The sequence below is a fragment of the Coregonus lavaretus genome (genome assembly GCF_964263955.1).
Source record: "Coregonus lavaretus genome assembly, chromosome: 6".
NCBI lineage: Eukaryota > Metazoa > Chordata > Actinopteri > Salmoniformes > Salmonidae > Coregonus > Coregonus lavaretus.
In genome coordinates this window covers 28,697,542-28,711,543 of record NC_139993.1, presented here as the reverse complement: position 1 = coordinate 28,711,543, position 14,002 = coordinate 28,697,542, and the positions used below count along the sequence as shown (strand labels likewise).

Sequence of the window (14,002 nt, the reverse complement as noted above, 5' to 3'; positions counted from 1 at the left end):
GCCCATAGTCTTTCCTGGTTAGATAGACTGAACAAAAATATAAACTCAACATGCAAGAATTTCAAAGAGTTACAGTTCATATAAGGAAATGTAGTCAATATAAATAAATTAGGCCCTAATCTATGAATTTCACATGACTGGGAATACAGATATGCATCTGGTGGTCACATACCTTTAAAAAAAAAATGGATGTGCCTTGAATTCTAAATAAATCACCTGACAGTGGATCAAAAAACTAGTCAGTATCTGGTGACATCTCCTTCGCATAGAGTTTATCAGGCTGTTGATTGTGGCCTGTGAAATGTTGTTCCACTCTTCAATGGCTGTGCGAAGTTGCTGGATATTGGTGGGAACTGGAGCACACTGTTGTACACGTAGATCCAGAGCACCCCAAACATGCTCAATGGGTGATGTGTGAGCATGCAGGCCAGGAAGAACTAGAGCTGTGTTCGAATAACCATGCCAACATACTGTATACTACATACTATTAGTTAATTTTAGTATACTGTAAACGAACGGTATCCTTTCAATTGAGCATACTAACGCTTCCCCTGTCTACTGGAAGTTGATGGTGTTGCTATGCAACCTATTGCTAGCTTGTTAGCATAACAAATTACTAGCTAGACATTTTACGACTTCGGGTGTGTTATTAAATTCAATCTGGAGTGCCAGAGTGCGCTCTGGGTGTTCGTAAATTCAGAGCGTTGTCAGATTGTCCGTTTGTAAATGCAGAGCGTTCAGCGCGCATACTGGACGCTCTGGCCGAGGAGTAGGGTTGATCAGAGCGTTCTGCCATCACAACGGCAGTGAAGCACCTAAGCTAACTGGCTAGCTACTTCAAGACACAAATGATATCACACCTCACTCTGACCATTTTAATCGGCCTAGCAGAGCTGGTTAGGCTGTTTTCATGCTATCCAGAGGGTTGGTGACTAACTGTGCTGCTGGCAACAATTGAATTACGCTTATTTTTGTCGACGTTTACTGAGACCGGCCATATTCAACTGGTGTTGAGCGTTCGTAAATTAATCAGTTATTCTGCGCACTGGCACACTCAGATGAGTGCTCTGAAATGTAAATCGGAGTAGATAGCCAGAGCGAATTTACGAACGTACCCGAATGTGCATTGAGAACGTACAACGACTATACCACTTAGTTAAACTAAGAATGACGGGAATAATCAAGTCAATAAATGCTGGGTAGTTAGTTAGATAGCATATAGCTAATATACTGGCAAGTTCGATGTATTAGTAGCCAACTAACGTTAGGTAGCTAGCTAACATACCGGTACATACTGCTGTAATGATATGCGGTTCATAAGGATAGCGTAGCTAACACATTGTCAGTCAACAACGTGTAAGGTAACTTATTTGAAAAGTCATTACTTTTTACATTGCTCAACATTTTCTGAACATTTGTCATAATTAGTTAGCGCAATTAATTTGTATCCGCTCTCGTTAGACTTCGGCTGTATATTTTCTTCAAATATGAAAACGTTGTGAAGCCACACCCATTTTCGGAAGAATTGCATTATGGGCCCTAAAAGTACGAAAATGGTGTCCACTGCTTCTATACTTCGTATTTTGGCGAATGTAGTATGACATCCGGAAACTTTTGGCATACTATCTATAGCCATACTATGACCAATAAGCATACTATACACTCAATTTACATCACAAATAGTACGGTTAGTATGAGTATTCGAACACAGCTTAGGACATTTTAAGCTTCCAGGAATTGTGTACAGATCCTTTAGACATGGGGCCGTGTATTATCATGCTGAAACATTAGGTGATGGCGGTGGATGAATGGCACGACTATGGACCTCAGGATCTCGTCACGGTATATCTGTGCATTCAAATTGCCATAGATAAAATGCAAATGTTTTTGTTGGCCGTAGCTTATGCTTGCCCATACCCAGCACCACCATGTGGCACTCTTCACAACGTTGACATCAGCAAGCTGATCACCAACACGACGCCATACACGCTGTCTGCCATCAGCCCGGTACAGTTGAAACCGGGATTCAGGCTGTTTATTGTGGCCTGTGGACTGTTGACCACTCCTCTTCAATGGCTGTGCGAAGTTCCTGGATATTGGCAGGAACTGGAACAGGCTGTCATACACGTCGATCCAGAGCATCCCAAACATGCTCAATGGGTGACATGTCTGGTGAGTATGCAGGCCATGGAAGAACTGGGACATTTTCAGCTTCTAGGAATTGTGTTCAGATCCTTGCGACATGGGGCTGTGCGTTATCACGCTGAAACATGAGGTGATGGCAGCGGATAAATGGGCCTCAGGATCTCGTCACGGTATCTCTGTGCATTCAAATTGCCATCGATAAAATGCAATTATGTTTGTTGTCCATAGCTTATGCCTGCCAATACCATAACCCCACCCCCACCATGGGGCACTCCGTTCACAACGGTGACATCAGCAAACCGCTCACCCACACGACACCATACATGCTGTCTGCCATCTGCCCGGGACAGTTGAAACTGGGATTAATCCGTGAAGAGCACACTTCTCCAGCGTGCCAGTGGCCATCGAAGGTGAGCATTTAACCACTGAAGTCGGCTACGACGCCGAACTGCAGTCAGGTCAAGACCCTGGTGAGCTTCCCTGAAATGGTTTCCGACAGTTTGTGCAGAATTTTTCTGTTGTGCAAACACACAGTTTCATAAGCTGTCCGGTGGCTGGTCTCAGCCGATCCCGCAGGTGAAGAAGCCGGATGTGGAGGTCTTGGGCTGCAGTGGTTACACGTGGTCTGCGATTATGAGGCCGGTTGGACATACTGCAACATTTTCTAAAATGACATTGGAGGCGGCTTATGGTAGAGAAATTAACATTACATTATCTGGCAACAGCTCTGTTGGACATTCCTGCAGTCAGCATGCCAATTGCACGCTCCCTCAAAACTTGAGGCATTGTGTTGTGACAAAACAGAACATTTTAAAGTGGCCTTTTATTGTCCCCAGCACAAGGTGCACCTGTGTAATGATCATGCTGTTTAATCAGCTTCTTGATATGCAACACCTGTCAGGTGGATGGATTATCTTGTCAAAGGAGAAATGTTCACCAACAGGGATGTAAACAAATTTGTGCACAAAATTTGAGAGAAATAAGCTTTTTCTGTGTATGGAACTTTTCTGGGATCTTTTTTTTCAGCTCATGACATGGAACCAACACTTGTTGGGTTTATATTTTTGTTCAGGATGTACAGTGAGGGGAAAAAAGTATTTGATCCCCTGCTGATTTTGTACGTTTGCCCACTAACAAATAAATTATCAGTCTATAATTTTAATGGTAGGTTTATTTGAACAGTGAGAGACAGAATAAAAACTTGTTATAAATTGATTTGCATTTTAATTAGGGAAATAAGTATTTGACCCCCTCTCAATCAGAAAGATTTCTGGCTCCCAGGTGTCTTTTATAAAGGTAACGAGCTGAGATTAGGAGCACACTCTTAAAGGGAGTGCTCCTAATCTCAGCTCGTTACCTGTATAAAAGACACCTGTCCACAGAAGCAATCAATCAATCAGATTCCAAACTCTCCACCATGGCCAAGACCAAAGAGCTCTCCAAGGATGTCAGGGACAAGATTGTAGACCTACACAAGGCTGGAATGGGCTACAAGACCATCGCCAAGCAGCTTGGTGAGAAGGTGACAACAGTTGGTGCGATTATTCACAAATGGAAGAAACACAAAATAACTGTCAATCTCCCTCTGCCTGGGGCTTCATGCAAGATCTCACCTCGTGGAGTTGCAATGATCATGAGAACGGTGAGGAATCAGCCCAGAACTACACGGGAGGATCTTGTCAATGATCTCAAGGCAGCTGGGACCATAGTCACCAAGAAAACAATTGGTAACACACTATGCCGTGAAGGACTGAAAACCTGCAGCGCCCGCAAGGTCCCCCTGCTCAAGAAAGCACATACAGTGGGGAAAAAAAGTATTTAGTCAGCCACCAATTGTGCAAGTTCTCCCACTTAAAAAGATGAGAGAGGCCTGTAATTTTCATCATAGGTACATGTAAACTATGACAGACAAAATGAGAAAATAAAATCACATTGTAGGATTTTTAATGAATTTATTTGCAAATGATGGTGGAAAATAAGTATTTGGTCAATAACAAAAGTTTCTCAATACTTTGTTATATACCCTTTGTTGGCAATGACACAGGTCAAACGTTTTCTGTAAGTCTTCACAAGGTTTTCACACACTGTTGCTGGTATTTTGGCCCATTCCTCCATGCAGATCTCCTCTAGAGCAGTGATGTTTTCGGGCTGTCGCTGGGCAACACAGACTTTCAACTCCCTCCAAAGATTTTCTATGGGGTTGAGATCTGGAGACTGGCTAGGCCACTCCAGGACCTTGAAATGCTTCTTACGAAGCCACTCATTCGTTGCCAGGGCGGTGTGTTTGGGATCATTGTCATGCTGAAAGACCCAGCCACGTTTCATCTTCAATGCCCTTGCTGATGGAAGGAGGTTTTCACTCAAAATCTCACGATACATGGCCCCATTCATTCTTTCCTTTACACGGATCAGTCGTCCTGGTCCCTTTGCAGAAAAACAGCCCCAAAGCATGATGTTTCCACCCCCATGCTTCACAGTAGGTATGGTGTTCTTTGGATGCAACTCAGCATTCTTTGTCCTCCAAACACGACGAGTTGAGTTTTTACCAAAAAGTTATATTTTGGTTTCATCTGACCATATGACATTCTCCCAATCCTCTTCTGGATCATCCAAATGCACTCTAGCAAACTTCAGACGTGCCTGGACATGTACTGGCTTAAGCAGGGGGACACGTCTGGCACTGCAGGATTTGAGTCCCTGGCGGCGTAGTGTGTTACTGATGGTAGGCTTTGTTACTTTGGTCCCAGCTCTCTGCAGGTCATTCACTAGGTCCCCCCGTGTGGTTCTGGGATTTTTGCTCACCGTTCTTGTGATCATTTTGACCCCACGGGGTGAGATCTTGCGTGGAGCCCCAGATCGAGGGAGATTATCAGTGGTCTTGTATGTCTTCCATTTCCTAATAATTGCTCCCACAGTTGATTTCTTCAAACCAAGCTGCTTACCTATTGCAGATTCAGTCTTCCCAGCCTGGTGCAAGTCTACAATTTTGTTTCTGGTGTCCTTTGACAGCTCTTTGGTCTTGGCCATAGTGGAGTTTGGAGTGTGACTGTTTGAGGTTGTGGACAGGTGTCTTTTATACTGATAACAAGTTCAAACAGGTGCCATTAATACAGGTAACGAGTGGAGGACAGAGGAGCCTCTTAAATAAGAAGTTACAGGTCTGTGAGAGCCAGAAATCTTGCTTGTTTGTAGGTGACCAAATACTTATTTTCCACCATAATTTGCAAATAAATTCATTAAAAATCCTACAATGTGATTTTCTGGATTTTATTTTCTCAATTTGTCTCATAGTTGACGTGTACCTATGATGAAAATTACAGGTCTCTCTCATCTTTTTAAGTGGGAGAACTTGCACAATTGGTGGCTGACTAAATACTTTTTTCCCCCACTGTATACAGGCCCGTCTGAAGTTTGCCAATGAACATCTGAATGATTCAGAGGAGAACTGGGTGAAAGTGTTGTGGTCAGATGAGACCAAAATGGAGCTCTTTGGCATCAACTCAACTTGCCGTGTTTGGAGGAGGAGGAATGCTGCCTATGACCCCAAGAACACCATCCCCACCGTCAAACATGGAGGTGGAAACATTATGCTTTGGGGGTGTTTTTCTGCTAAGAGGACAGGACAACTTCACCGCATCAAAGGGACGATGGACGGGGCCATGTACCGTCAAATCTTGGGTGAGAACCTCCTTCTCTCAGCCAGGGCATTGAAAATGGGTCGTGGATGGGTATTCCAGCATGACAATGACCCAAAACACACGGCCAAGGCAAAAAAGGAGTCGCTCAAGAAGAAGCACATTAAGGTCCTGGAGTGGCCTAGCCAGTCTCCAGACCTTAATCCCATAGAAAATCTGTGGAGGGAGCTGAAGGTTCGAGTTGCCAAACGTCAGTCTCGAAACTTAATGACTTGGAGAAGATCTGCAAAGAGGAGTGGGACAAAATCCCTCCTGAGATGTGTGCAAACCTGGTGGCCAACTACAAGAAATGTCTGACCTCTGTGATTGCCAACAAGGGTTTTGCCACCAAGTACTAAGTCATGTTTTGCAGAGGGGTCAAATACTTATTTCCCTCATTAAAATGCAAATCAATTTATAAAATTTTTGACATGCATTTTTCTGTTTTTTTTTGGGTTGTTATTCTGTCTCTCACTGTTCAAATAAACCTACCATTAAAATTATAGACTGATCATGTCTTTGTCAGTGGGCAAACGTACAAAATCAGCAGGGGATCAAATACTTTCCCCTCTCACTGTATATATATATATATATACACACACAGTACCAGTCAAAAGTTTGGACACACCTACTCATTCCAAGGTTTTTCTTTATTTTTTTACTATTTTCTACATTGTAGAATAATAGGGAAGACATCAAAACTATGAAATAACACATATGGAATCATGTAGTAACCAAAAAAGTGTTAAACAAATCAAAATATATTTTATATTTGAGATTCTTCAAAGTAGCCACCACTCGCCTTGATGACAGCTTTGCACACTCTTGGCATTCTCTCAACCAGCTTCATGAGGTAGTCACCTGGAATGATTTTCCAACAGTCTTGAAGGAGTTCCCACATATGCTGAGCACTTGTTGGCTGCTTTTCCTTCACTCTGCGGTCCAACTCATCCCAAACCATCTCAATTTGGTTGAGGTTGGGTGATTGTGGAGGCCAGGTCATCTGACGCAGCACTCCATCACTCTCCTTCTTGGTCAAATAGCCCTTACACAGCCTGGAGGTGTGTTTTGGGTCATTGTCCTGTTGAAAAACAAATGATAGTCCCACTAAGCGCAAACCAGATGGGATGGCGTATTGCTGCAGAATGCAATATCCAGCAACTTCGCACAGCCATTGAAGAGTGGAACAACATTCCACAGGCCACAATCAACAGCCCGATCAACTCTATGCGAAGGAGATGTCACACTGCATGAGGCAAATGGTTGTCACCAGATACTGACTGGTTTTCTGATCCACTGTCAGTGATTTATTTAGAATTCAAGGGACATCCATTTGGTTACTAGTGTGCCTTGAATTCTAAATAAATCACTGACAGTGTCACCAGCAAAACACCCCCACACCATCACACCTCCTCCTCCATGCTTCACGTTGGGAATCACACATGCAGAGATCATCCGTTCACCTACTCTACGTCTCACAAAGACACGGCGGTTGGAACCAAAAATCTCACATTTGGACTCATCAGACTAAAGGACATGTTTCCACCGGTCTAATGTCCGTTGCTCGTGTTTCTTGGACAAAGCAAGTCTCTTCTTCTTATTGGTGTCCTTTAGTAGTGGTTTCTTTGCAGCAATTCGACTATGAAGGCCTGATTCACGCGGTCTCTTCTGAACAGTTGATGTTGAGATGTGTCTGTTATTTGAACTATGTGAAACATTTATTTGGGCTGCAATCTGAGGTGCAGTTAGTTGCCGATTTCTGCAGCAGAGGTAACTCTGGGTCTTCCTTTCCTGTGGCGGTCGTCATGAGAGCCAGTTTCATCATAGCACTTGATGGTTTTTGAGGCTGCACTTGAAGAAACTTTCAAAGTTCTTGGAACTTTCAGGATTGACTGACCTTCATGACTTGTAATGATGGACTGTCTTTGCTTATTTGAGCTGTTCTTGCCATAATATGGACTTGGTCTTTTACCAAAGAGTGCTGTCTTCTGTATATTAACCCTACCTTGTCACAACACAACTGTTTGGCTCAAACGCAGTAAGAAGGAAAGAAATTCCACAAATTAACTTTTAAGAAGGCACACCTGTTAATTGAAATGCATTCCAGGTGACTACCTCATGAAGCTGGTTGAGAGAATGCCAAGAGTGTGCAAAGCTGTCATCAAGGCAAAGGGTGGCTACTTTGAAGAATCTCAAATATAAAATATATTTTTGGTTACTACATGATTCCATATGTGTTATTTGATAGTTTTGATGTCTTCACTATTATTCTACAGTGTAGAAATAAAAACCATGGAATGAATAGGTGTGTCCAAACTTTTGACTGGTACTGTATATATATATATATATATATATATATATATATATATATATATATATATATATATATATATATATATTTATTTTTCTTTATTGATAGAAGGGATTTCTCCGTTTTTAAAGCCGTTGTTTGGTGAGCCTACAAAATAGATAATCTTGAAGTTCTGTGCCGATTGTATTTTCTAGTTGAAATTATTAGCTATTTTATTATATTATTTTCAAAATGTCCCCAAACATTGTAAATGAGGGTACCTGACAGTAAAAGAGAGGTACAACCATAGAGGTATATGTTCTATGTCTATGCAAGTATATTTATGAGTAAGAATATGCATTACATTTCAAGCAGTATTTGCTCCCTCCGGACACGAACACCTGTGACCATAGAATTAGGAATTAATGTAATAGGATATCTATGCCCGTGACACTGTACACGGATCATTTCCCTGTTAAGTGGAGATGAAAATGAAAACGTGACAATTTGTTACTTTCACGAGTTCTGAGTAATAAAAGTTCAACTTCTTAAGATATTGGCTCGAATCTAGTTTGTGCCTTTAGATTTCGAGAAAATTAACAACTAAGGAAGAATTTTTGACTTGAAGGATTTTCGGGGATGGCTTTCGTCAAGGAAGTGTGTGAGGTCACTTGGTGATTTATGGAGTAGTCGCAGAAACAGTCAACACTGGAGAGTAGATTGTGATAGCCGTTTAAATGGCGTCCCTAGACGAGGCAAGAACTAGATGTATGTCAGGAGAAGTGCAGTACTATCATAAGGAGAGTTATACTTTAAATACGGAGGAGGAAGGTAGGGAAAAAGAGAGACAGAGGAGGTCTAAGAGAGAGAGGGAGGAAGAGGATGAGCTTGAGTCAGTTAAAAATGGCGGGAAAAAGGGAGATGGTTTGTTAAAGAAGAATGGTAGAAAGTGTAATCAGAGTGAGTTGAAGACAGGAGGAGAAATGGAAGTGAATGATGGCGAAGTATCGGAGGTGGTAGGTGTGGTGAAGTTCTCAGAGCCTGAGGTTTGCACAGAGGGTCAGGATAAAGATGAGTCTGTGACAGTAGGAGTGAAGTTTTTGGAAAAAGTGGACCCTTGTTGATCCATTTGTGGTTTCAGGGTGGGTGAAAACAGAGTTGGGTGCTGTGGAATCGGTGAGGGTAACCAGAAGTGGTCTAGTGATAATTGTTTGTGTTTCCGCTGGTCAGACGGAGCAGGCGCTCCGTGTTAAACGAATGGGGGCAAGAGATGTAAATGGTTTTGCTCTCAAGAAAAGGGCACCATTGAAAGGAGTGATTACTGGGGTAGCGGTAAATGTGAAAGCTGACCAACTGAAGGGGAAGATTCCTGGTGTTTGTGATGCTCGTCGTTTGCTGCGACGCAGACAGGGTGGCGTGAGTGGAGAAGAGTCATTGTCTGTTCTTTTGAGTTTTAATGTTGAATCTTTGCCCGACAAAGTGATGTTAGGATATATAAGTTATCCGTTACGAGCTTTTGTGCCGAATACATTACGTTGTGTAGGAGGGAGGTTCCAAGGTGTGCAGAAGTGCATGAGACAAAGGAATGTGTAGCATTGGGGAAAGTAGTGGTATGTGTTAATTGTAGGGTTGCCCATGGGGCTGGGGATCCGAAATGTCCGGTGCGAGAGAGGCAGGTTGAGGTTTCCAGAGTTAGAGTAGTGCAGAAGTTGTCATATGCTGACACAGTGAAGAAAGTAGAGGAAGATGGGTCAAGGGTGAGGGATCCTGAGAGGACTGGTGTGAGTAGTAGATCTGTACCAGTACAGAGGGATAAACCAACAAGTGATATATGTTTCAGTAAGATTGGATTTTGGGCATTTATATCAATGGTTATCAACTGTACTGTAGGGATGGAACCAGAAAATAGAGGTTGTGGTGGCAGCTGCAGAGAGGTATTTGGGTGTGCGAGACTTGACATCAGAAGAGTTACAGGGTGTGTTAAGTGGTGGTGTCCCATCCTTTCAGGCTGTTGACCTGAAGTAGGAATACATAGATTTAAATAGTGGAGTATGGTAGTCATTATTATTTATTTGTGAGTGTAGTGTTAGATGGTAGGGTATTTGTTGAATTTTTTATTTTTTAAAGCAAAATATAAGGGCGTTATACTCCAGTCTAGTAGGTGGCGGTAATGCAACATTTGTTGAATGCCAACAGTCGTAGCTCACTCTACCAACTCCTGTAGCTCAGTTGGTAGAGCATGGCGCTTGCAACGCCAGGGTTGTGGGTTCGTTTCCCACGGGGGGCCAGTATGAAAAAAGTATGCACTTCCTAACTGTAGGTCGCTCTGGATAAGAGCGTCTGCTAAATGACTAAAATGTAAATGTAATGTTAAACCTAATCAAAGAAGAAGAAGCCACTGTACACGTCACTAACAGGAACTTGGCATTTCCTGGTTGTACTGTTCAAAACAAACTAAACCACGTATGCTAACAACGAAATTCTCATGTGAAGTTGCTGTTACCTCGATTGAAAGGACGAGCCGGTTTAATTCTAGTGTACTAGTCTATTTTTATAGTGTAAACCGACAACGAACATGCAATTTCAAGGAGTCATGAGGATTCTTTTACCGACGCTGTGGGCTATTTCAACCATCGCAGAGGAAAAAACGAAGTCGCCAACAACAACAGGCATTACTGCTGCTGGCATCACCAAACATGTCATGAATTCGAGTGCCAATAACGCCAGTAACACGACGTACAAGAACAATCATGCCAACCTTTTCGATGTAGATAGTTCAATGATACAAAGGGCCTTGTACGTCCTTATTGGAATCACCACCATTGGAGTGCTCTATTTCCTCGTGAGAGCTGTGCGGTGAGTAGAACAAGTTGAAGACAGACCATTATCTATTGGTAGCAATTGTTGCCTAATTAGAGTTTTTTTTCACTTGAACTTTCAGTGTCAGTGTGTGTGACTTTTTAATTAATTATGTTATGTTTAGGCTGAAGAAAACAACAACCTCTAAGAAGAAGTATGGGCTGTTGTCAAACTATGATGACAGTGTGGAGATGGCTGTGCTGGAGAGTGATGAGGAGGATGACACTGTATATGAGGCCAGGTCCCTAAGAAGGTGAGTGAGATCCTATGACGGGTAGGTGCATCGTCCACTCAGTGTTACGCATCATATACAAATCCCATTCCTTTGCAAGTTTGCATTGTAAGTTTGTACGACACTGAGACTAGAGATTGCGAAAGTGCAAATACAAGAACAGTAGGCCTACCTCAAATAACCTTAAAGGACAGTTGTTCTTATGTACCATCCATATTTAACTTGTTATTGTGTGAAAATGTGCAGTGAATCAGTTTCACCTTTAAACCTTAGCGTCATCATTGATTTATTTAACTTGTGCACTGTTGTCTTTGTCTTGTCTTTATCAGATGAGTCTGGGTCTTGTCAAATAACACTCAGTGGACTGGGGAATGAATGGAGACATTCCTAAGGTGCATTTTTCAACCGTTATTATGGCATATTTTTGTTTTTCTTATTCTCTTGGACCTGAAAAAAGGAAAACTGGCTTTCAAAATGACTGATCTATCCTCCAATGAGCATTTATTTTGTCTAGCTGCCTGGGTATGAAAAAGACATGGTGTTTTTGGTGACAAACAAACTTACCTTTGATTCTATCTATGAAGAGGAGGAAATAGGATTTGTAACATAACAGGAGTCTAATGCCAAAGTCACAAAGTTGCTTAAGTGAATGTGAGCAGGATAATTGTTCAAATCTCCCTCTGCCCACCTTGAACTGTGCATAACAAACAACAACAAACAACGAAAGATCTCTTCTAATCATCAACACGGATCCTCAATTTCCTGGTCGATGTGGTGTTGCCAAGGTTTTTTTTCTTATTTTTAAATATTTTTTTAGTCATTTAGTAGACGCTCTTATCCAGAGCGACTTACATTTGTTTCTTTGTCTCCTGACAAAATACTGTTGCCATGGCATCCTATATATTTTGATGTCTATCTTGAATCATACCTGGACCATTAGAGTTAGGCTAGTAGCTAATAGCCTGATTAGTGAGTGTGCTTACAAACTACTGTAAACTAAGCTAGCCTACCAATATCCCCACCCCATTTTGAACTATGCACCCGCACATGAATGTTGTATTGTAGGATGTACCTGCTCTATTTGGAAAACCCAGACCTAATAAGTTTGTAATACTATTAATACTTTAAAGAAATAAGTTGCTCAAAAAGCAAGACTTAAGCCAAAAATGTTGACAATCTTAGACAGTAAGGAATGTGTCTGTAATTATAGCCCCTTATTTAGGAAATGCAGGTGAATCAATATGCAATTCCACTGGCGATTGAAAAATTAATCCCTTCCCCTCTATGTTTAGGCTACCTGTAACTCTGTAGGAGAAGCACTTATAATAGTATGTTAGGCCCACTCATATCAATAAACTGTAATTTCAGATTTTGGTTAACAATAATTTCCCAATGCCAACCCATTGTTTTCAAATCCACCTAACTAAATTATTTAATGTGTTCCGAGAACCTTCTCTTTTTTTTTTAAACAACACATTTCAGAGCTGGTTCTTTGCTTTTGTTTATTTGTATACATGGTTGCTGTTGACTGACTCAAATAATGTTATTTTTTTCCCCACGCTATTTATAAAATCTATGTAATTTGTCCAGAGACAATTTTCTGTTGCATTAACACAAGCTACTAAAAGAACAAGAAAGGGTCAACACAATCTATTTATTTTTATTGATCATTTTCCAACCTGGTTAGTCAAATAAAGGTTTTGAATCTATTTTGGTGTCTTAAGTTTCCAAACCATACTCAAGTTGCCGAAAGAGGATCCCTGGAAAAGTATTTGTCGCTACTGTGCTTGCTCTCCATAGCAATTCCCAGGGGGAAATGAAACAATGTGACACATTGATTTATAAATTGAAACATTTTGGTTAATCGTGCCTCCATTTCCGGGAGGTAACTGTATTATAGTTTACTTTCCTGATAATCAGAAGAGACACACAGGCAAGAGATTTCTCTTAAATGAGCAACAACCCCACTGAAAATCCCCCAAGGTGTCTCTCTTGTGATTTAGCCTATTGGAAATTGATTGTACCCTTTTTAAACAATGTCAATGTCTGTACTAGAAATAGATGAATCTTTTGTAAGAATATTAATGCCAGCTGGACCTGAGCTCAAAACAACTGCCAAATCACGTCTTTCCCTCGTCATATGATTTGTTTCCTCTCAAGGTGGTTTTCTGTCTGCATTCCTTTGTCTGTGCAAATCTTGTATTTAACGGTAGCAAGGTCAGTCATATGACCTCAGATAATAAAGGCCTCAATAAAACTTCTATGCTTTGACTGGATCTAACAAATATCATGATTGTTTTCATTGTAATTTTTTTTTGCCTTCATCTATGAACTGTATGTACATTCTGATCAGCAATATCATTCATTTGTCAATACTGTGGCCTGTCCCAGTCCTGTTTTGAATGAGGCCAAAGTGTATGTATCTGTGTGTGTATTAAGTGTTGTATTCTCTGTTCATTTGATGACAAGTAGTGCTGTGTGGATGCTGCAGGGCTGAGGCCCTCTGGTTGGTTGGTGGTGGGATACTTAGGCTGTTACTGTTGGCTCTTTTCACATAATGATTAAAATAAAAACAAATAGAAGTGAGACTTTGACCAAGACTGACTTGTTTTGCTGCACGTTGAGAAGGTTCTAAATCTCTTTCCGTTGTCTTTGAAGTATGTCATTTGAGATTATAAGACACCGTAAACACGACAGGATAGGAGCTATTGCAACTGCAGCAATTTAGGAGTTGTATTGAATGCAGTTTCAATTAGACCCATTCACATAATAAGCAGAATTCAAATGGAATGGGCCCCAATT

The 14,002-nt window shown here is 41.4% G+C and overlaps 1 protein-coding gene across 2 annotated transcripts; it reads left to right on the top strand.

The window, feature by feature from the left end:
• The first annotated feature begins 10,511 nt into the window (after nt 1-10,511).
• On the top strand, nt 10,512-13,788 carry fam174c (family with sequence similarity 174 member C). 2 transcript variants are annotated; one of them, XM_084164375.1, is made up of 3 exons: nt 10,512-10,965; nt 11,093-11,221; nt 11,530-13,788. In XM_084164375.1, the coding sequence occupies exons 1-3, from the start codon at nt 10,685-10,687 to the stop codon at nt 11,531-11,533; spliced, it is 414 nt and encodes a 137-aa protein (XP_084020501.1). In that variant the 5' UTR covers nt 10,512-10,684; the 3' UTR covers nt 11,534-13,788. The 2 variants fall into 2 exon arrangements, with proteins under 2 accessions (XP_084020501.1, XP_084020500.1); XM_084164374.1 differs by having other exon boundaries at nt 10,533-10,965; nt 11,093-11,242; nt 11,530-11,612.
• The last annotated feature ends 214 nt before the right edge of the window (nt 13,789-14,002 follow it).